Genomic DNA, 24,740 nt, shown 5'->3' on the forward strand with positions numbered 1-24,740 from the left:
ATCAGCACATAACTACTGATATGAAAAGACTAATGAGTCAATAATGAAGCTAATTTACATAACATTAGAATGACGAATCTTCATTTTATTTCATATAAATAAAATAGTTAAATGCTTACATATTTCCCATTTGCACTTCATTAAGGACATCGCGTTCAGCGACGATTGATGTCCAGACAATGTCGTCCCCATAAGAGGGAAAGCATTTCTCCTTTATAGAGATGACCCCTCTACAGATGAAAACCGACATACCATTGCATACAGAAGAACTGTTCCAATGCCATCTTGTCAATGCATGGGTCCATGCAATCCTTTCTTCCAGTGTCCCACTTGGGTCCGCCATACTGGCAGTCGTTTGCTGGCCATTTAATGGGCATAATACTTTTCCTAACACACCACAAAAAGCCCTTTGACACGTGTGTGATTTTTTATTACAAAAGTTAAAATGTAACATAGAAAAATCTACACTGTCTTCTAAATAAACTTCAAAGAGTTGTAAAGTCATATATTGTGAAATCTTTGCTCAACGGAAAGAACATATTTTTTTTCACAATTTTAAAAACACATAGCTTTATTCATGCATATGTGTACAAACATTGTTCAGATACGACCATTTAACATTTTTTCACGAATGATGTATACAAACTTCTCACAGACGAAAACGTGGGATAAAACCATGCTGATAAATGAATGCTGGCATGCAAGTTATATTCGGTGTCGCTCTTGGATTAGCTGACATAAAAACACTACCGTAAAATATGTATGGGTAATGACAGTTTTTATTCCTACAACCGTGTTACCAAGCTACAAGATTCGGTACTGAATTAAACCTACGATGAGATTGAAATGGGAAGGAACATGACTCTTGCATTTCTCTGCATGAAGCACCTGCATGTTGACCATCATTAACAAATTTTCCTTACATTCTGAAGACAAAGTAAAACCCTTTTTCATGATTACAAGTAATACCAAGAAAAAATAAGAGAAAATTGAGTACAGCCATTCGGGAGATGGACAAATAGATCTGTCTTGCAAGCGCTTCTGTATATACTATCAACTGTACAGATATATAACGATCAACACATTTACAATTATACCGTGTTTGGTGACATATTTGCAAATATACAATATATGTGTGGGTTTCCCATGCCGAGTATACTCTTTTCCAAGGTTAACATACATATATAACGTTGGTTTAGTAAAACGGATGCAACAAATTGGGTTTATCTTGAAGCCTTGATAATTATCATATGCAACTGCTATGAATTTCAGTTGCGGCTGATCGTCCTCACTGCTAACTACCGACGTCTTGGGCATGCGACTGTGTAGAAGCTGTAGAAGCTGTAAAAGCTGTAGTAGCTGCTGTAGGTGTTGCAGTAGAAGAAATCACATTTTCTGAGCGTAGTATTCAGGACTGGGTGTGTAGCCAGGTGCGTGTTTCTGCATCTGAACATATAACATTTGGGATCAATGAGGGGAGATGAAAAGTGACGTAATCTCGCGTTCACTTACATGATGGGGCGTGTGTGGTTGCTTGCATTAGTCCTCACGTTTATTCGTTCATAGTGTAACACACAAATATACTACAAAACCACTCAACAGTTTGAACAATGACCTGAGCCAACCATTCGTCGTTTACCCAACATAAAGTAGGGTAACAAGGGGAATTATGTGTACCGCTTTTTCATATGATGTTTTGCCGGGAATGGAGCAAACTGATCCCCAAGCAGGTCCTCTGTATGCACTGTACCATGGGAACATGAGGACCACCGGATCAGAAATAGTGAGTGAGCTGAGTTTTACGCCGCACTCAGCAATATTCCAGCTATATGGCGGCGGTCTGTAAATAATCGAGTCTGGGCCAGACAATCCAGTGATCAACAACATGAGCATCAGTCAGCACAATTGGGAACCGATGACATCTGTCAACTAAGTCAGCGAACCTGACCACCCGATCCCTTTAGTTGCCTCTTAGGACAAGCATAGTCGCCTCTTATGGCAATCATGGGTTGCTCAGAAATAGTGGGTGCTTCATTGTGAGAGAGTTATTATTTCTTTGTTTAATAAGGGACGAATCAATATTCCTGTTATATAAGGTGGGTGTTTTGTTAAATCACAGCTGGTTATTTTGACTCGTGAGGCAAACCTGAATTGATACTGGACTGTGACGTGAAACACGTGATTTTGTAGTGACAAACCTACATGAAAATCTAAGGATCGAGAAAGGGTCCAAACAACTGATGGGTGTCAAGGTCCTTTATGACACACAATTCTGACACCATATGGCAACATCTGGACAAAGCACCAACAATTTCCATATTATCACCGTTTAAAGTTTACAAATTACCATGAAAGTCAATTTTTTTTAATGTTAAAAGGTTTCTATATGGTCACTTGGACTAAGTACCCGGTACTTGTATAAGTGGGTTTATTTTTACGTCACTTTTACCAATATTTCACCAAATCATGACATTGGACACCTGAAATGGACTTCACTTATTGTTCCAATGTGGGGAATTGGAACCCGGGTCTTCGGCATTGCAAGCGAACGCTTTAATCACAAAGCCACACCGCCGCCCCACCTGGTCCCTTGAAAAAAATCCCACAGTTGTTTAAACTTTTACCTCAACTGATATATCTGATGGCGAGATGCCATTCTGGTCCTCCTTTCCCCAGGGGTCTACCACGTAGTTCGGGACATAGCGAGCCACCAGCCGACGGTGTTTCACCAGCGCAGGGCCCCAGTCTTCCAGGGGATTCGTCAGAATCCGTAGTCGCTGTAGAAACATAATGATAACCCAGAGTAATTTCCCGAGAATGGTTGTTGCTTTTGTTATTGTTGTTCTCCGACTACCAGTGTGATATCCAGTAATTCTTGACTAGGTAGCGATCTCATTTTCATGATGAAAAAATGAAACCATTTTGAAGTTTAATTTCATTTGCCCTTGATAAAAATGCTAGGACTGAAAGAAAAGTCAGTGTACGTGTTTACACTTTTGCCTTGTCATCCTAGCATATTTGACTTATTATTATATATTTATGCACTTTTGGAACTTCATGAAATAGTGGGCATTTAGTTTTTTTCAAAGTGAACTTATGAAATGACTGTAATGTGAAGGCATGTTATTGATTGTTTAAGTAAATCATTTTACACACACGCACGCACGCACGCACACGGATTGCAACCTAGTGCACATTGTCTTTCGTATGGAATATCTTCACGACGGAAAAGATATGACGTAGAATGATTTTGTTAAATGCTACAACAAATAAATACAAACAAAATACACATTTCAAAATTAAACCGACAATAGCAATAATATCAGGCCATTATTTCCTGTTATTATTATTGTCCGAGGAATGTTAATGTATTCATCAATATCCACAAAGAACAATATATCGCCCATTTCCACTGAAAAGAAACCTGTTCCATGTCATGTGTCTTATCTGAAATACATGTGACGTTTTAAACAGTGGTAGTAGCTCAACTGGTCACGTGTGTATAGTCTCACTTGTCGGGCAAAATACTAATTACCTAATCATTATTTATATTTTTCCAGAGATGGCAATGTGACGTCTATTACACATTAAAAGATTAAATGTATGTTTCAATATCCTAGGTAAATAGACATGTTACATGCCATGATTACATACCGAGATAAATACCACAGAAATCAAATCACACTGGATTAGTCATCACACCCATCCCCGCACAAGAAAATCCAACAAAAGCCTACACTGCTTGGATGCTTTTTTTTCAACAAAACTAAAACAATTATGAATATTTTCAAATAAGTCATCTGACAGGAACACACTTTTCTTATTGTCTGATTGTTTAGGTTGACCAAATTCTGTCAAGGTGGACAGTTTCCCAGTACCCACGGAGAGGCCTGCCTGGGAGCTAGACGTCGTGATTGGATTGTTGGCGCGAAAATCAATGCCCCTTTAGATTAATAATGGTTTAGGTGGTCTCAGCTAAATCAGTTTCATACTAGGCTCAATGCGATTTCAGAGTTATGTAGCAAATATACAGTGTTGCTCAACCAGCACCGTGTTTCCTAGGCTCGTGTATCAACCATGCTTACATTCAATGGTGCTTTCACGAATAGTTCTTGCTGTCAGGCATCAAATGAATGGACAAGGAAAAGAGTCTGGCACTTGCCAGTCGACTGATTGGAGATCACGATCCTGCGATTCTAACCCTCTACCCAGCTCATACGCACCAGTCAAAGAGCTCCATATCAGCAGAATGTTGGTCATGTAGTGTATATACTTACTTCTCCAAAAGTTCCTGGTGTGATGCACAGGTAGATGATGGCAGGAATAAAGATGCCAAGGATGACGACAAATGTCATCAACCAACCTAGAGCATCAGCCCACATTGGGTAGCCATCCAGACGGGTGTAGTCATACCACGAGAACACCATGACGCACTACAACAAGAAGTAACAGTATCTATTCAAAGCTATACAAGCTACAAAAGCCTAACAGGAGTAGCAAGATCAATAGTATACATTTTTTGTTGTTTTACATTCCGCGACTTCATCACAACGTATGCCAAAAACGGACGATATTGATGGCAGATGGCAAGTCATTCACTGGGGAATTGGTAGAACATTTTCATTTTCATTTCATTGGTAGAAGATACTGAGTTTAGTAAACCCGACATTGGATGCTAGTCTGTGACATTTACCACTTAGGTGAATTCCATGACCACAGGTAGAGTGATGGCTGAGATATTAACTTTCCGAGATGATACACCATCAGTGATTTAATGAATGAGGCGACTGGGTCTTCCTGTCTGGGGTAGAAAGGTTGATTGACAACATAGGTTAGCTACTCACGGTCACAGCCAAGGGGGTGAAGAAGACCCAGCAGGCAGCCCACCAGTATTTGACCACCACCCACGGGATGAAGCCGCACACCTTCACTCCTGTCATGCATTCAATGTCATTCAGGAATCTCTTCACACCTGGAATGAAACATACTGACCTTAACTGTGGAATGATGATAAGATGAGACTCCAAGTGACAGACTATCCAATACACTTGCATACAGTTACCAGCGACACAGGGTGATCCTCCATAGTTTAGGGCAGTCTAGTTATAGTGTGCCAGCGGGGGTGTGGACGTTGGGACGAGGAAGGGAGACTGGTCTGAAGGGTCACAGCGCTGTAGGCCTAGGCAGCAGCCGTTTGATCGTACACAGCTAACATGCAGCCTCCTACCCATTAGGGTTTTGATACACAAAAGTACTGACCATAAACGTAGCTGATGGCGATACATTCAACCAAGGAGATGACCAGAACGTTCCATCCTCCGGAGTAGGTGTCCATCAGATCCAGCATGTACAGACCACCCTACGGGTAGAGAAGGGTGCATGGCTACAGTCACAATATACACTAATTTGTTACATTGGAAATACTACAGTAAACTTAGAGACTGTCATGAACTTTTCATATCGAAAGTTATCCACCAACACAACACCAAATTTCAACACCACACACAGCGCTTCCACATGGATACAAAACACTGATCCTCGCCACAGCACAACCACCAACACACAGAGGGAAACGCACAACATATATATCAAACACCATACAAAACACAGACTCCCACATATCCCACAACACCATACTTACATTAGTGGTCAGAGTGAGGCCGAGCAGGAAGAAGACAGCACAGCAACAGACCACCGTAAATGACTTGTACTTCCTGGTTTGGGGGAACATATCCATGATGGATGTGGTGACAGTCTCCACCAGCACAAACTGCACAACAGGAAAAATATTCACACCTCATTTGTTCCTTACATCTGCAGTGTTCAGCATGCTGGGCTATTAACACATTACACACACATTTGTTTTGCCAAGGACCAGTAACTGCTGTTTGCATCATCAAAGTATCATAGAAACAGTTCCAAAAAAGTTACATACAAAATGTTGTGAAATAATTAGAGAACAAGACAACGCCACTTAAACTACCAAATGTGGTTGCATTTCCATTGTCTGTAATCGTCAGCATGTGCTGAATGCCTGGTTATTGTCCACTCACCTCGCTGTCGACGCCTAGGGTGACCAGCATGATGAAGAACAGGATGGCCCACAGTGGCGAGATGGGCATCTTGGTCACAGCGAATGGATACACCACAAAGGTCAGGGTGGGTCCTGGCCAAAGTTAACATATACTACGCATTTCATTCCCATCCGAGTTTCAATGGCCATATAACAAAATTTCCGGACAAAGGGCGTGGGTTTGGGGTGCGCTCCCACGCACCCCACTCTGGTTCCGCCCATGGAATGGAATTCATAATGTGACAATAGACAATATTAGTATCACTTAAGTATGTTCTATATTATAGTGAAAATGCATCTATCTGTATTTACTCGTTTGGAGATGTCAAACGTGATATAACACATACCACACACAACACATGACGCTAAAGAACCCATGAAGTTGTTGAAATTGGCTGTTTTTATACATAAATATTGGGTTATACTACACTTCAGGTAGATGATCTTTATCTTTGTTGTAACGACATTATCGACCTGTCGTAAATGTACACTTACATTTGATTTATCTCGGAATGCATGTTATGTATAGTTATGGATACAAGTTAATCCTAATGAAGTCAGGGAGTGCAAATACCTTTCTCGGCGACGTCTTCGATGGGCATGTTGAGGTCTGTAGCCAGGAACCCAAGATAGGAGAAAATGACAAAACCAGCAAACAGACTCGTCAAACAGTTGCCAAGAGAAACCAAAAGAGCATCCCTGAAACCATGATTATACTGTTAGTGTTCCTAGTCCTGTTACATGGAAGGAAGATGACAGGCATAACCTTCCATTCCAAATGTGGAAATAATGGTCGGTGAGTGACTCGGCTTAAGGAAGGATCGAGCATTGTTTCAACAATATCCTCGCATGGCAGCTTAGAGTGGAACTTGGCGAGCAACTTTAGTTAATGGCTGCTTTATTTGATATTTCATGAAGCATGACGGATAACTAAGACCAAAGTCCACATCAGGGACCACCCAAGGGGTCCATCGAATAAAAACCTTGGATAGCCGTGCTACAGGTGTCGCCCTTTAGAGCCAGAGTGATAAAATGTGGATATGAAGATACTGGTACAGGGACATAACCCTTCACATCAGTCTCACCTGAACGCGTCATTGTGGAACTTATTGTAACTGGAGAGGGCGATCAGTCCTCCCCACGATGCCGACAGCGAGAAGAAGATTTGTACAGCTGCGTCCTTCCATACCTGAAGATAAAAAAAGTTGTTGACTAGGTGAGCGTACATATACAACAGTTGTTTACCTGGTGAGTGTACATATAAAACAGTTGTTTACTTGGTGAGTATATATATAAAACAGTTGTTTACTTGATGAGCGTATATATAAAACAGTTGTTTACTTGGTGAGCGTCCATACAGAACCAGCTAATTTGGGGAAAGCAGGCGTTACACACCGTTCAGAACAACGTTTCATTTGTACAATATATGTCTATGGATAATTTATCCCTGGATGCGAGTGATTGATTGCATGAAAGACCAACACTGTAGTTGAGCGATGCCCCAAGGCCACAGCATCTTATATGACTTGAGAAAAATGAGCCAAAACTCCAGACCAACCCTGACGATGATTGTTTTTGTGCTGCTTGAGTAGTAAACATCCGACATCACTGTTCCAGAATCAAAATCTCTTACAAATATTTGTGAACAGCCTTGCAATATCATACCCGAGCATCATAAAGTCTCTCGAGTTTAGGTGTAATGTAGAAATCTATTCCTTTCTGGTAGCCTTCCAGCAGCACTCCTCTGATGAGAAGAATAATCAGCACGAGGTAGGGGAAGGTTGCTGTGACGTAGACAACCTGAAATATAGGATAAAAGCCATTTACCGCAACCTGAAAAATTGAAGGAACATGAAACTGTATTTAAACATGGCATACATCAACATGAATCATGGTAAATAATCAACATACTTGAACCTATTAAAACAGGAAACTGACCTTGCGGGATCACATCACTGATCTTGTCGGATCCCATGACTGACCGCCTGGATCTTATGACCGGCCGCCTGGATCTTATGACCGACCTTAATCGCTGCTATGACTGACCTTGTCAGACCTCCTGACTGACCTTGCTGGATCGCAAGGCTGAACTTGCTAGCTGCCATGACTGACATTGTAGGATTTCCTGACTCACCTTGCCGGCCGTTATTACTCCCTTTGCTGGATCTCACGACTCACCTTGCCGGATGATTTCACGCCCTTGCTGAGAGTGGCTGCCACGAATATCCAGGCCAAGAGGAGACACAAGACGAGCTGCCACCTAACTGGGCCGAGGTCACCGATCCCGTCGCTATAGCCAGATCCCAGGACCACGTTGCTGCAAGTCGTGAGTCAATGACTGTGTTTAACAGTAGTTCCTACATATCATGTCGGTTCAGTCAAAGGTGGGTGTCAACGCCCTACGCGGTCCCTACATGGGTTCGAGCTAATTTGAGGACCATCGCGAGTATCTTTACTACTCCTATGCCAAACATCAACTGTGCAATTTGTTTCATGTACTCCTATCACGGTGAGTAGGCAACATGTTCAGTTTCAAAATCAAGGGTTTTACAAATCTCCCGGTACTTACTTAAGGTATTCTTCGCTTGGTAGTTTCCGTTTAATACCCATCGTTGCTTTTGACTGGGTTTCGTTGTACAGAGCCATAAGAGTACCATTGATGTCTAAACAGGTGCCATTTACAGTTGGAGTCCACGAGTTCGACTGACAACTGGTCTCGTTCATGAGCGGCAGACGGTCCATGCAGTCTGAAGAGAGTGAGTGAGTTTATTGTTACGCCGCACTCAGTAATATTCCAGTTATACGGCGGCGGTCTGTAAATAATCGAGCCTGGACCAGACCTGTTGTCAACAGCATGAGCATCGATCTGCGTAATTGGGAACCGATGACGTGTCAACCAAGTCAGACAGCCTGACCACCCGATCCCGTTAGTCGCCTCTTACGACAAGCATTGTCGCCTTTTATGGCAAGCATGGGTTGCTGAAGGCCTATTGTACCCGGACTTTCACGGGTCCCATGCAGTCTGAAGGACAGCAGAAGGTCTTCGAGCTGGTGACAAAGTAATAGGTACATGTGATTCTACTTGACCATGTATATTTTACTGGGTTACATTCTCTAGTTATCTTGGTGTATCGGACTGTTTCTTACAAGGTGCTGCAATATATGTGATACATGTGGTCTCACCTCAGATATTACTGGGAGACTGATTCACAAATTACTTTGGTCACCCAACGGAATAAGGGTACACGGCGGGATAAGTCATGTTACTGTTAACCTTCCAGAGCGTCATGGACAATAATTCAGCACTTCTAGGCAGTACTACACTGCAATTAAGCGTTATACTAATGAATAACATTATTATTGATTAAAAGTGTTCACTGGGTGTGGGAATGTCTGGGCATTTGGGAGACGTGAGGTATCATAATGTTGGTGACAGGGTCTTGTAATATGATTGAGTGGGTATCCTAATGTCTTAGGACGTCGCGTCTTCTTCACAATAACAATGAAGTCTTACAAGCTGAGCTCCAATCCCCGCACTCGGACCATGGAAGCTTGGAAGTGAAGGAGGCAAACAGGTAGTAGAAGGCCCAGCCGATGATCATGTTGTAGTAGATGGCGACGAGGGAAGACACGATCACCATGCCCATACCAATTCCTGCAAGAGGCGTACACACGGAAGATAAGCAAACACTTCCAAACCATTCATAAATATGTATGTTTTTCAAAAATGCTTGATTCACCGACATGGAGATCGATTGAGTTGTATTTTGTTCATTCTGCAAAGAGTACCAGTTTCTGTCAGCAAAGGAGGAGGCGTGGAAAGGATGCTGATATTTGCTGCGTTCCTGTCGATGTCATCCACGTGTTTGGTGCCAACATACTATGGATCATTATAGATTTATATGAAGGGGGCAAACTCACGATCAGTGAATACTGGGAGACTGATTGACAAGTATGAAGTTTTAAAAGATAACTTAAGAAATACATATAAAAATACTTGTAAACAGACTTCAGTTACTTTTCACCTGGGCATGACATCGATGTTCTGTGTACACCAGGCTATCTATCAAAATACTCTTATGGCACTAGTCAAGACTGGTTCCCGTTTCCTATGTTTCAGTATAGGAGGTACCAATGCTACCAGAAAAGTTACGAGACCTTAGGCTTACGAGAGTTTTGTGAAACGGGCCCCAGGTATAGGATGTAAGGCTATCTATCAAAATAATCTTAAGGCACTAGTCAAGACTGGTTCCCGTTTGCATCTACAACATACATTCGGCTCCCTTCGGGCCATTCTGTTACCGCCACCATATTGTGCAATGTAATGAGACAGCCACGTAAAGGAGACGAATCAGCGAATCTCGGTCTAACTTGGATCAGTCCGACCTAACTTCAGAAAGAGTTACCTTACCCCTGAAGAGCTGCGCAAACTTCCAGCATGTGGCGGGTCCGCTGCTGGTGAACTGGCCCAGCGAGAGTTCAAGGAAGAAGATTGGGATGCCAACGAGCCCCAGCATGATTGTATAGGGGATAAAGAACGCACCTGAAATGCGGACAACGTATTTAAATACAATATAACATGATAGTTTAAAAAAGCACAGGACATGCATACAATCATTTGTATCTACATAATGATGAACACTTACAACGAAATGGCGGATTAAACGAACTGTTTTAGGCTCCGGTCAATCGCATTTGTATTAGTGGAAAGGCGTATAATGAACTACATTTATACCGAACAAACATTAGTGGTCGTTATAAACCGAGTTTATTGTATACCTAATGTCGGGGCAACATCGAAACACTCCCCTACCCATTTCACTTTACAGAATAACAGGATATACTCGTACCAACAGTCACCCAGTTCCAGTAGAATTGAATGATAAAATGTGTTTATACATAAATTGATTTTCATGATGGCTTCGAGTTTTCGATGGCATCAAGTATGCATGGACTTGAGGATATGTTTTGACTTGGTCCTCGTAGCTGTATGGATGAAATAATGCCAGTGTCACATTAACATTTAACACCTCACTCCCTCACCTCCTCCATTCCGGTAGGCCAGGTAGGGGAACCGCCACACGTTGCCCAGGCCCACGGCATATCCTAAGCATGAGAGGAAGAAGTCAATCTTACTGCCCCAGTTGCCGCGCTCAAGGTTCTCATCGCCCTAGAAACAAGCATGTATGTTATTTCTTTATGCAATAACTAGCAATATGTCATATGTCTGCAGGAATCTTGTATGTGGAAATCCGTTCATTAAAATCATGAGCATCAACAGATTATGAATCATAGGAATCATAAGAAATCAGTGCAGTGTCACCCCTGTCTGTCAAATACTCAAACAATCGATTTCACTTTATAATGCAGTCGTGTGCTGAACACTGTAAGATAGTGGTTTCCCCACGTGAAGGTGGTGATACCAGGGGAGGTAACTGGTTTGACAGAGAATGTATTGAAGCGCGTAGTAAGGCTCGCCGTTTTCTTCGTGCATTTCATGCCAGTAACAGTTTCAGAGATAGACAACGGTACATGGACTCGTGGAAGTCATATCAGCAGCTTTGTCGTTAACCAGAAGCGTTTTTCTACGTGTAATAAGATTAAACCATCAGAGTTGGTTGATTGCTTTGAACAGTTTTTAGAGGTGTTTCTAAATCAAATGTTGAGGCAGAGTTTTATGAAGTAGTTCAAACATCTGTAGCTTCTGTAGATGTTGATTTTACTACCCCTACGGTGGAACAGGAATATCTTGATAGGGAAATATCTATGCAGGAAGTAGTCGACGCTGTAGAGAGTATGCAGTCGGGTAAAGCGCCGGGTTTTAGTGGGATTAGTATAGAGTTCTTCAAAAATGCCCCAATTTGTTGCCTCCAAATGTTACAGTTTTGTTTAATGCCATACTGTATTCAGGGGTATACCCGTCAGCCTGGACCCTCGGTGTCATTATTCCCCTGCAAAAAAGGTGGTGTCGATATACCGTCTAACTATAGACCGATCACACTTTTGGAAGTTTCAGGGAAGATATTTGCTAAGATTATTAACAGTAGGCTGTATGCCTGGGCTCAACAAAGAAATGTTCTCACTCCAGAGCAAGGAGGTTTTAGACATGGTTCCCAAACAGCTGACAATATCTTTATTCTCCATACTGTTGTTAATAAACATTTATCATTATTTAGGGGACGGATATATTGTGCTTTTGCTGATCTAAAGGCTGCATTCGACTGTTGACAGAAATAGTTTATTTTATAAACCGTGGCTTGCAAATGTGAGAGGAAAAATGTTCACATTACTTAAAAATATGTATCAAAATGTAACGTCATGTGTTTCACTTAAAACAGGCTATACCTCCTTTTCTGAATGTCTGTATGGAGTGCAGCAAGGATGCCAATTATTGCCATTTTTGTTCTCCTTTTTTATTAATGACGTAGTGGAATATTTGTCTACTGATAGACAGAGGTGTGTTAATCTACACTTCATAGAGCTGTTTATTCTGTTGTTCGCAGATGACGTGGTTCTATTTGATAGTACAGTTTTGGGGCTGCAGAAGAGAATCGATAAGTTAAATTCATATTGCAACAAATGGAAATATAAAATAAATATTGACAAGACTAAGATTATTGTTTTTAGAAAAGCAGGCAGACTTAGGAAATATGAAAAAAATCTTTTTAAACGGAACTCCTATAGAGATAGTTCCATGATATAAATATCTCGGTGTTCACTTTTCGTGCTCCTGAAGTTGGTATCAAACTAAAAACCTTTAGCCGAACAAGCATGGAAAGTACTCTCTGTTCTTAGATCTTCTATGAAAGATTTCACAAACTTACCACTGAAAGTCTTATTATATATTTTAGATGTTAGAATTCTTCCAGTCTTGGTGTATGGTTCTGAAATTTGGGGGTTCCATCCATCACCAAACATACAAAATGTCCATGACAAGTGTTGTAAGCAAATAATTCACCAGTCACATACTACTGCAAACAATACTGCACGTAGTGAATTAGGTCGTTACTCTTTGAAAGTTAATTCTTATTCTAAAATTGTGAAATATTGGACCAGACTAATAAATCAAAATGAGAATTCTATTCTGATGTATATTATGAGGTATATAAATATCAGCATCGCTTAGGTGAAAAGAATCGTGATTGTTGGGCTTTGAGAGTTAAGAAACTTCTCTTCGGTTATGGGTTTGGAAACGTGTGGACTGATCAACAAATTACAAATGTTAACAATTTCCTATTCAACTTAAGCAGAGGTGCATTGACATTGATCTCCAAACATGGACTACAGATCTTATAAAATATACTAAGTTAGATTTTTTCAGACAAATAAAAATGACTGACAGAAGAATATTACATTAAAGCTGTCAGTGTGAAGGTATATCGCACTGCCCTCTGTCGATTTCGCTTTTCAGATCATATGTTAATGACTGAACATGGAAGACGTTTAAAACGTGCACGTAATGAACGTTTATGTCAATTGTGTGTTATTCCTACGATCGAATCCGAGTACCATTTTTGCCTTGAATGTCCATTCTATGACGATCTGAGAGCATCTCTCATACCACGTTATTATGTATATCCCTCTGAAAACAAGCTAGCTCTTCTGTTGACTTCCCGGAACAGCACTGTTATAAACAAACTTGCTAAGCATATTTTCCTAACTATGAAAAAACGTAGGAAATATTTTGTATCTAGCTAATCTTGTATTCTCACCTCTGAACATCTACCCCTCGGCGTCCATTCCGTCACACTTATTTTTATGGCGCTTCGTGTTGTTTAATGAATTCATTTGTCATGTATGTGCATAAAGGGCCGGTGGTCCCTTTACTGAATAAAGCATACATACTAATCAGAGCAGTGTCACCTTTGTGTCGGACAAATACATACTCACTCACCCCTGTGGCAGTCAAACACTCATACCTCAAGGCCTAAGACAATTTAGTCTTGGCAAACCACAATGGACAATAAGTGTTATTACTTTGTGCGTTACTTGACATTGTAATATAAATATTTAGGCTTGGAACAGAAACTCGCATATATTCTCTTGCATTCAACTAGGTTGATAAGACGCCCAGTGAATCTATGCATCCACACATAAATCCCACAACTGTAGAAACCCCGCCTATAATGAACTGGACACGGTTTGTCCATTGATGGCATGGAGACGCAATGACCAGCATCAAGCAAGTTGGGATCGTCGATGACGGCTTTTGTTTAACGAAAACGCCTTTAACATGAACGTTTCATTACAATAGGGGACCAAAGTTTGAACTTCAACATCCAGGACAAAACACACAAGTGTGGGATCGCGCGCGGCTATAGACTATACCATTTACCTGCTTTTGAGGACCGTATGGCTGGTTAATGCCCGTTAAAGTAAAGAGATCCACTTTCCAACTATTAGGGCACACTGACAGTTATCACCGAAGGTATACTTGCACAATCTATTTTTAAACAAGTAAGCATAGTTCACTTCTTCTGTTCATGACTAAAGAATGTACTGGTGTAATCTACACCTGCGTGTACATTGTTACGACACAAACGATGTGAATGCCTTGTGGAAACTGAGCCGAATGAATGTCTCATGGAATATGAGCTGAATGGGTGTTGGCTTACCACAGAATAAAACATGCCCATGTCTCATTCTGTTGTCAGTCAGATGAGAAGCGAGTCGAGTTTCAGTGGCAATGGTGGGATACGGTCGATATAAAATTTCAAGAAGCATGCATATGTAACCCTACGTTGTGTTGGAAAAGACGTCAGAGACGAATTCAGATTACCATATAATTTCATAAAGACAGCAACATCCAAGCAGTGGACGGAACACTTTACAAAACTCCTTTCAACGGTCAGACAAGAACAGCCTATTATATCTACCACTTTGAAGACTCTACAAATCAACCCACTTTAGGAAGAAGTCCTATCTCTCATCACCCAAAAATATGATCCTGGACCTGGTGATACTGCAAATAAGTTAATAAAGGCATCCAGTCAATCAATCCATCAGTCAATGTTTTATTGCACATAAGGCCACAGGCCCACTGGGTAGTAGGATTTCTGCAAGATAAAAGCTTCTTAAAGCCATGTGTGGATATAGAATCAGATTGAATTCTGAGTTCATTATAGACTGGGCAAAGATACATAAAATGGCATTCGTCTTCGACTCCGTTATTACATATGTTACAGCGCTTGTTTATTTTATCGATGTTGTAGTGCCTTCCTTTGTTGACCTCCAATTCGTTGAGACCTAGTCGGAATCGAATGAGACAGTTTCTAAGAGGTTTAGATTTGAGGTTGTGTAGGTACGTCTCTGTTTCACATTTGTTTTTTCAAAAGTGACGGTGGCACTAAGACTTTTTTTAAAAAAATTGATTTTTAGTGATGAGGGAGGAACACATTTTTTTCTCTCAGAAATACAGCTTGGAAAGTTTGGCACGTGTTAATGAGTTGAAAATTCAGTCACTAGTACTTACACTCATTCTTATAGTGGTCAAGTGGATGATCAGGACGCGGCAAAGTCAAAATTTTTCTTGTCAAAATGGCAATTAAAAATTATTAGGTGTTCAACTAGAAGTGACCCGCCGATGCCCGAAAACCGTTCACATTTCTTTATACTGGGCAAACTAATTTAAGGATCCTGGCATTTTTGTGATTGATATTTCATCAGATTGTCAATGAATAAATAGATCCTTATTCATAATTCAGTTTACATACATCCTTAACCTTTTCAGTACAGTATATTTACCCTGAGGTCGCTGTATCTCACACTACATCCTTTAGAAGAATTAGGGTTGGCTTCCTTCTATTTGTGTTGAAGTTATCATATGTCCATTGTTTAGCTCTGCGGAAAGAAATGACCCAAATAATTACAGAGGCATATCGTTTATTGGCTCTCTATGTAAGGTATTCACCTCCAGAAATACGCATGTAAAGAAAGAGGTAGAATCTATTGTCTTTTCAGTGGCATTTTCCCCAAGGAATTTGACACCAATAAACCTCTTTACTTTAACACTCTTCACAAAGCAGGGCTACCTGGGAAGTTCCTAAACATGACCTCATACAGCTTTTGCTTGTGAGAAAACAATCATGATCAGTGAAGTTATTTTTTCTGTAATGCTGGAACCCGTGTTGTGCACATATATGCAGGTTAATCTAAACAAAACCAAAGTTATTGGTTATTTTTCAAATGGCGGTTCTCTTCGGTCTTATAAAACAATTAGGTCGTTTGGGTTCATATTTATGGCTCAACCTGTTTGGTCTAAAAGCGCAAACCAGTCTCGTGACACAAGCCAGGAAGCCAGTGCAATAATTCAAATATAAGGGCTACCTCTCATTGTAAAATTATAGAATGTGTGCAACTTGCATTGAATTTTGTAAAACGTTTCCACAACCAATCAAGATCCCGGGGTAGAATAGGCCTTCAGCAAACCATGCTTGCCATAAAAGGCGACTATGCTTGTTGTAAGAGGCGGCTAAGGGGATCGGGTTTTCAGGTTCGCTGACTTGGTCAACACATGTCATCGGTTCCCAATTACGCAGATCGATGCTCATGTTGTTGATCACTGGATTGCCTGGTCCAGACGATTATTTACGGACAGCCACAATATAGCTGGAATATTGCTGAGTGTGGCGTAAAATTAAACTCACTCACAATCAGCAAATCAACCGATAACGTCATTGCTCTAAGTGAATGTGGCAAATTCCCTTTACAACTAATGTACAAGACAAGTGTTGTCATCATTTAATTTCGGTTGATTCAGCTTCCGCATCACAGGCTATCATATCAAAAGTACAGTATTCTCAAAGCCATAGACAACTGTGTGGACACTAGACGGGGGTAACAAAGGTTGAGAGTATTATGTATTACTGTGACTTAAAGGTCACATGCAACCAAAAAATCAAACATAATTAAAACACATTTATCACTTATTCATGACATATAATATACATTGCTGCTTTTAAAAAAACAAATAAACAAAATTATAAGCGTACAATCGCGATTCGAAAGTGCAATATTTTGTACTTGGGCTTACTTCCCCCGAAACGAAGCCCTCGGGAGACCGAACCCAGTCATAGCGGGTGGATATGCACTCAAGTGTAACGACGGCTTCCGATTGGCTGTTCCATTTGCTGACATGCTGAGGGTTCATTGTGTGTACAGAAAGATGATCTGTTTGATGGGCATTTTAGAAGTTATAGCCAGTCACAAGAAAGTAAGATTCTTTGTGGATAACAACTTCTTTTTGTGTACTTGATGCGTCGTTTCAGTATGGATTCATATACTGTTGTCAAGCAAAATCATATACACCAAAAGAAGTCGATATCCATGAAGAATGTATATAGAGATGTTAGGTTTTGAAAATACATGTTCTCTGAATTTGCGCTCGATCCAATAAAAAATCATGTCAGTAGAGATGGTAAACTACTGCGTGGCTCCAGCCATCTGTCATTCGTCCAAGTACCAAACAGGACTGGAATCTGGAGTTTGCACAAGTTTCCGTCACATCCAGTCATCCGAATAAAATGAATGTAGTTTGTTTGCAACCCACAGACAAAAAAAAAACATGTCATGTGTATCACACGTGCCTAATTACATAATGTGGCAGACACGGGACTCGGGTGCACGAGTCATAAATCAACTTATTTTCTTTATGTCGTATAGTCTGATAGGTGTTAAGTTCAAATTGCACGTTGTCAATGATTGAAGCTGTGTATTGCATGTTGTCTTTAGCAGACAGGCAGACAGACATATAGGTGTGAATAAACGAGACACTGAGTTTTCTCTGTGACAGAGACTGCTTGCCACAGTCAACAAGTTGTTTTACGTAACGAGTAGATTATGTACTTGTTTGTGTACACAACCGAGATTAGACTATTGCTCACGACCTCAGACGCTGGGCATGCATACTGTTTCAAGCTCCGCGAACCTATTCATTGCGCATGCGTTATGGACGCAGCGCAGCACAGCTGTTGAAACCAGTTTTCCCCCCAGCGCTGGGGGGAATTTAGTGAAACGTTTGAACTCCGATTTCGCGGGCTTTTTTTCATCGCGTTTTTTTTTCAACTTTACAGGTTGAATTGGCATTTTTTATGATTTGTTTCGGTAAGTGCACACCGAAAGGTACCAGAATCTGCAAAGTTGTATTTTACGTTGCATGTGACCTTTAAGGTTTGTGTGGTTAAGCTGAGATGTCGGTGATGTGAATGTTTATCTCAGATGTGGACAAAGTCGCAGGGCCCCGTTCCTCAAAGAGATCGGAGAGCAATAACAGTCGTAATTCTATGTTAAGGTATGGAAGTTACGATCATCATAGCGCTACGGTCGCTTTGACTGACCAGGGCAGTGTCCACTGAGGCTTAACCCACTCAAAGTAATGTTGTTCTAAAGGGTCTTTGACTTGGGGCTTAAATATGGTCGTCTGAAACTGCCACCTGCGACAAACGATCTTAAGTTCTCGTATAAGCACCACCTACAGACGTACGCAGCTGGGCGTGACATGGGTTCCCGCCAGTGAGGACGGTCGACATCAAGTTTGACACAGTGCTTATAGTATCACACACATACCCATATCAAAGGGTGTCTGTTAATTACATTTTCAAGCTTAACAGGTAGCCACAAAGAATGGCGGACACACATCACTGTCAGGATTTGGAAATATCACCGATGTTTATTGTCTTCTTGAAAAATATAGTATCTCTGCTGTGGAAGCAAGTCTTTTCGAATTATCCATGCCTGGAAGATAACGGAGACTGATCCGTAATCCATGTCTGTGTAATGTGTTTCTCATGTAATGGTGTCATGTCAATTGACAATATTTTTGAACTCATACATTTAAACTGTACATTTGTTTTTCAATATATTAAGACACGTTCTGCCATTGGTAAGAAATTCCAACTACTTCGGGAAATATGCATTTACAATTTCATTCTTTAGTACAAAGGCAATGTGCGAAAGTGGTATATTTGCGACAATTAGCTTCGTTAATGTGAAAACAGGAACGACACTGAACATATGAATATACACTACAACGATTACTACCACCATGTTCTCCAGAAGTACCCTTGTATAAAATTACTAAAGGTCTTCACATACAGTTTCTGCTTGTATGAAAACCACAAAGGTTCTGCCAAGATTTTTTCCTGTAATGTTGGAACCCGTCCGGTCCCTGTTATAAGTCCTCGGATGTTTATAATGTTTACTTAAAGTTTCCATTTTTGCAGTGATGGAACATGAAGGTGGCAAGGAGAGTTTTCATTACCCCGGCTATTACAGGCTGTAATGATGTCATTGTTTTAATGTTTGCTCATGAAGTACCAGCCCTCTCCGATACCCGCAACCAGTCGCAGAGAAAGATTAAGGCCTTGACATGTTCTGTCGGGAAACAGGTGTACATGTTAATCTTAAAACCAAAGTTATTGTCACCCCTGTCTGGGGTTCCATTGCTGGACATATTTCACAACACCAGATTCATGAAACGTTATCGATCTGTACAACACTTTGTAATTTGTTGTCAACAACAAATAACCATTTTATTTCTAATGTGTGTCATCTTGAGAAAGTTCACAGATTAAGGACAAATAGTAATGCTTAATTAAATCTAAACATTCTGTAAAGACTTTATTTTGGCCCATGGACTTATACTGAAATAAATGTGTGTCTGAAAGACATGTAACGTCCAGCACGTTTCTATGTCGGCTACATTAGTACATGTTTCTGCACGAAGTTTCGCAAACGTTTCGCACTTTTCATACAAATGATATAAAACCTCTTTCTCCAAACTGAACAATCCAATAGAAAACGGGGCACAGAAATGTCACAAATGGGTGCTCCCAACAGCCATTTAAATTGCAAGGACATTAAGTTTAACAGTTTCAATATGACAGGCAAATCATGTGATCGACCCAGATATGGAAGGTCCAGAGTCATAACACCTCAAGAGAATCGCAATCCGTGGGTTTTTCACCGACGCAACCTCATGCTGACGGTGACCACCGTCCCCACAGAAGCCAAGTCTCGTGTCACGGCCAGCAACTGCCGCATCATTGGGTCATCGCGTGAGCCAATTCACAATGACCAGACGACTTCGTGCTGTTTTGAATTGTCTTGACCTCCCAACATAGTGGAAACCTTGTGCAGTGGTCACAACTACATCGCTGTTTATTGTTGCAATGTCAATTTTGCTGAAAGAACACGTGCATTGCAGTGTGTTTCAACATACATTTTCCAATTCACCAAATGGTTTTGTTATGTTTACCTTATTGAAAGACAAACAACCTTTGAACTTTCTTTTGCTCGTCAGTTTAAATTATTGAAGTTTCAAAAAGCACACAGACATAACAGAATACTTACGCTAGAATCACAAGGGAATGAAATGTGTACTTTCTTTGAATGGAGACTAAGATGAAGTTGAAGATGACGTCAAAATGTTTAGGATTATGATAAACTAGATGCAAGCTAACAAAAATGAGGTTTCATGGCTACAAAAATGACAAAATTTCCAGTGTAAAAATACATATTTGACCTTAGATTCGTATAGTTCTGACAATTAAGGAGTTAGTGGAGAACGTCTTCGTTATCATGACCGCATGAACACGTGGATGCTTCCGATATGTGCCGCTCATATCTATCCGCGTTTAGATCACTACAGCCGAGCTTGAGGCGACGGTGAATGATTGGACAAAATCTCGTTTTTAGCCCAATCTGAAATTTTTGCCAAATCTCTTTCTAAAAATGCGGCTTCTGTGACTTGGTCATCTATAATGGTATATATCGATGTATCATCTGCAAAAAGGCAAATGTTGCTATCTATAACGGTTTAGATTTAATGCCCTCGGTCACAAACAGGTTAAAACTAAATCCATTTTGAATATCCTCTGTGTTTTTAATATTGAAAACATTATGTTGTATTGAGACACTCACTGCAATGATACGACGATAATCCACCATTTGGAAAGAACACACTTCAACATACTGCGATCATACAAAGACTACACATTACAGATTCTGTTGTGTTCAGAGACGAATACATATTTAATACACATTAAATAGCCGCATGAGTGGTAAACATCTCGCTCAAATCTGCGTCCATGAAATGGACACAAAGAGAGAAGAAGAAATATTTTATTTAAGTGTCACATGCTCATAAAAAACGGGTATAACATATAAAATAAGACAATAAAATAGAGCATCCGGTCTTGTAGGCCTATGAGACACTAAAAGGACATTAAAATAAGTTAAGTTAAAATGATCAATATTAAAGGGCGATTATCACACGTTTGGTTCAAAGAATACTCTACGAAATGGCGGTATTCAGGTTCTGGATTGGTCGTGTCGAAGCCTCAGCCACAATCATATCTAGCATATCTGTCGACATACCTGGGTCGACGAGTTTGTCAGCAAGTCAATCCACCACAGACGTTGAAAGATCTTAAACGTCTACATGTTGAGCAATGGCGACGTCTTCCTCGAAATGCGTGTACTAACGTTCTAATTACACGGGGAGACGTTGTGTGGCTGTATGAGAGGCTTGAGGCCGCGACAACCCTTACTGAAGACCGCAATCGAATTGTTTTGTGAACTTTGGGAGGGTAAGATGGATTCATGCTACCCGTGAAACTTCATTTCATTAGCGTTTAGCCAATGAACGGTATACTAATTTACTTTGAGGATAACGATATAAATATATATCACGACCACGGTCTAGATTTCCGAAGCTCCCTTAACGGTTAAAAAGTCGTAAGTGCCATATGTTATCACAAACTTACGATTATCTTGGCACAGGTGTCTGTTACAAGGATACCATACGGGCGTGAAACCTTGAGACGTAACGTTATCTAAAGGCATATTTCTGAATAACACATGCCGATTGTTGTTGGGTATGAATGACCACAAAGAGTTCATCGAAACAGTACGCAGGCACCTAAAATTGGACATATTCCATAGCTAAACAAAATATAAAACCACCACAGCAAGTGAAATCATGTCGAACATGCGCGGCGTGCTTGAAATTCGCGCAAGGAATTCCTTGCTTTTATCTTGAGTCTTGACATGACTCAGGTCTTGTTACCAATACGATCTGCAGTTGTGGTAAACATAGACCTTCGGTATTCTCACGCTATTGGACACGAAGAACAAATGCGATAAAAAGCCTTGCGCTTTTGCTCATGTTGACCTTGGCTACAGTACCGAGCTCATCGTGCTGGGTGTTTACAAAGCAAATGGAGCGGAACTACGGTAGCAAGTTACACGGTCTGGAAAACAGTTCGCAGCAAGGGCAAGGACGGACAAAGACTGTAATATATACGTAACCAACGTTCAACGTCTTCAACCGAAGAATGTTTTTGCCAAAATTATCCATTCAGAAATTTATATAGGAAACGTGGAACATAAAATTATTGAATGTAGAATTGAAGGTAGGGTCTGTGTGTTAAATCTCGCACAGCCCTCGTCTTACACAGGACCTGTATGCTACACCTCACACAATCATTGTCTACTCCTCGTTTAGCGATAATATCTATTATCTACTGATATGAACTCTGAACACAAGCTGGGGAGAATAGAGCAACCATTTGTGATTATGCGATACATAGTTTAACTTAAGGGTTCAGTGCACATGTAAAAAACACACCGCGTACGGAAAGACGAAAAAAATCCAAGAGCTTACCTGCAGTACATACAGTAGGTCTTATTTCACTCAGCAGTTATGGCTAGCGTTCATGGGACTACTGACACATTCCATTCTGAAGAAATTATATATCTGAACGTTATCTGAACACTACACCATGTCAGTACTTAACAGGAACTGTAATATTACTTAGAATGGTCCCCTATTTCAAACAATGGTCCCCGAGTAAAGCTATCATTAGCTAGACAATGGAGAGATGTTTTAGGTCGCTTCAAGGAATATTCCAGCAATATCAGTGACGGGGCACCAGAAATGGGCTTCATGCAACGTATCCATGGATGTCATGATTAGAGCATGGATACATACAATTGGAAATGTACATACACACTAGCTCAAACTAGGGTATGACTTGGTTCGTGCAGACTTGGTTTCAGTTGTTTCAATGTCAGCAGACCCTCTCAGCCCCTCCCCCAAACCCTAAAAGATCCCGGGATTATAAATAAAAAACCCCCACAAAAACCCACACAACAAAGTACAATAGCGAGCGAACATCAACCCCAAATCAATGGGAATACTGCAGAAGGAAAGGGGTTCGGAAAATAAATTAAATTGGGTTGCTTTACCCGATGCATCGCACAAGTAAACAAAGTAAAGGACTAGGCATACAGAAAAAAACGTATGTAGGGTACACTACCGGGTCGCACATGTGCCGATGTGGCATTTACGTGTACAGGTCTGGTCTTCAGTTAGTTAAACGTAATCCATAAATGGTCACCTCGGCGTTCGACTGATCGCCATGTCAGGACATAGTTTCCTTTCAGAGGTAATCAGAATGTTGCCTGGACACTCCCATGTGTCCAGCTAAATAACGCCCAGCATACAGCATTACGTAGCCAGCTGCGCACGGACTTTGTGGGGCTTACATGCAGCTAAAGCGACAGCTGTGTCTGCCCAGTTGAACAGCGGGAGCAGTTTGACAAGTTAGTGAAGATTTAAAAAAAAACACGAATAGTTCCGCTCGTACCCAACACCTTCTAGACAGTAAACTTGCCCCTGGGGAGTCCATCCCGGGGAATTATTCCAACACCGAAATAAGTTCACCTATTGTTTTCGTATACTTGTTCTAGTTTATTATATTGCATATTTAGGGTAAGGTATGCATATCAGCTTTAAGTTTGTTTTTTGCTGGCAGTGGGGAGTAAGGGGAGGGGGGAGATGGGGGACTCTTATCGATTTCCATAAGAAGGGCGCTTGTTTATAACACCAACCCTTAAATGTTTCACTACATTTATATTTTGACATTTCAAGCGGGGATTATGGGCGGAACATTTACCGATTAAGATGACACAAAACAGACAGTGTACTTTTTCTCCATCGTTGATTCCCTCTCAACTGCATGTGTTTTAATTCTCACCTCGTTTGTCTTCTTCTTCTTGGTGACAACGGCGAGCAATTCCGCGTGGTTCTTGTCAACTTTCTCGGCCAACGCGTCCACCGTTTGTTTTAAGTTATGCACCTGTAAAACCGTATCGGTCGACATGACTGGTAATTCACAATCCACGTCCTAGAAATGCTCAGTTTATAGTTGTCCCGAAAGTTCACAAAAACATCCACCCTCCTTCAGTCTGACGTTTCACCATGGACACACTCACCCGACTGTTGGACTTCTGGCTTGTTTGGGTGGGCCTACGGGTACGGGTGTGTTGTGGCGCTCTGTTCCTGTTTCGGGAACAGCACGTAATTGTGATGGGAACGTAATTGTGATGTGAAGCGATTGTGATGTGCAGCGATTGTGATGTGCAGGAATTGACCTTGGACAGTATAGGTTTTTATAGTTTATTTGACTATTTCTGGTTGAATTATCAACGTTGCTTTCTGTCAAGTTTAGGAACGTCTATATACTTGAAAGGCAGTCATTGTTCATTGTTGCAAGACCATATGGTCTGTGATCATACCACAATAGGTCTTCATAGTAAAATCGATTTGACTGAGACATGAAGAAATATCGACCGCATCCTTCATAGACAAGACTGTTAATGGTGT

General features: G+C 40.8%; 1 protein-coding gene across 1 annotated transcript; it reads right to left on the reverse strand.

Moving 5' to 3' along the window:
• Positions 1-408: 408 nt before the first annotated feature.
• On the reverse strand, positions 409-24,410 carry LOC137277434 (sodium- and chloride-dependent neutral and basic amino acid transporter B(0+)-like). The gene is made up of 16 exons (XM_067809161.1): positions 24,112-24,410; positions 11,117-11,243; positions 10,485-10,616; positions 9,588-9,728; positions 8,643-8,820; positions 8,252-8,390; positions 7,739-7,873; positions 7,159-7,262; positions 6,648-6,772; positions 6,054-6,166; positions 5,642-5,770; positions 5,260-5,359; positions 4,845-4,972; positions 4,278-4,433; positions 2,625-2,777; positions 409-1,446 (listed from the first exon to the last, which is right to left on the reverse strand). The coding sequence occupies exons 1-16, from the start codon at positions 24,235-24,237 to the stop codon at positions 1,387-1,389; spliced, it is 2,046 nt and encodes a 681-aa protein (XP_067665262.1). The 5' UTR covers positions 24,238-24,410; the 3' UTR covers positions 409-1,386.
• Between the last annotated feature and the right edge of the window lie 330 nt (positions 24,411-24,740).

The sequence above is a fragment of the Haliotis asinina genome, chromosome 3 (assembly GCF_037392515.1).
Source record: "Haliotis asinina isolate JCU_RB_2024 chromosome 3, JCU_Hal_asi_v2, whole genome shotgun sequence".
Taxonomy (NCBI): domain Eukaryota; kingdom Metazoa; phylum Mollusca; class Gastropoda; order Lepetellida; family Haliotidae; genus Haliotis; species Haliotis asinina.

What these genes read in the sequence shown, in the direction of transcription:
- LOC137277434 (XM_067809161.1), bottom strand. Translation starts at nt 24,237, where the DNA reads ATGTCGACCGATACGGTTTTACAGGTGCATAACTTAAAACAAACGGTG. An exon ending in GGCCTACCGGAATGGAGGAG is followed by an intron (nt 10,617 to 11,116) that starts GTGAGGGAGTGA and finishes TCCGCATTTCAG; the next exon opens with GTGCGTTCTTTATCCCCTAT. An exon ending in GTTTGCGCAGCTCTTCAGGG is followed by an intron (nt 9,729 to 10,484) that starts GTAAGGTAACTC and finishes CGCCTCTTGCAG; the next exon opens with GAATTGGTATGGGCATGGTG.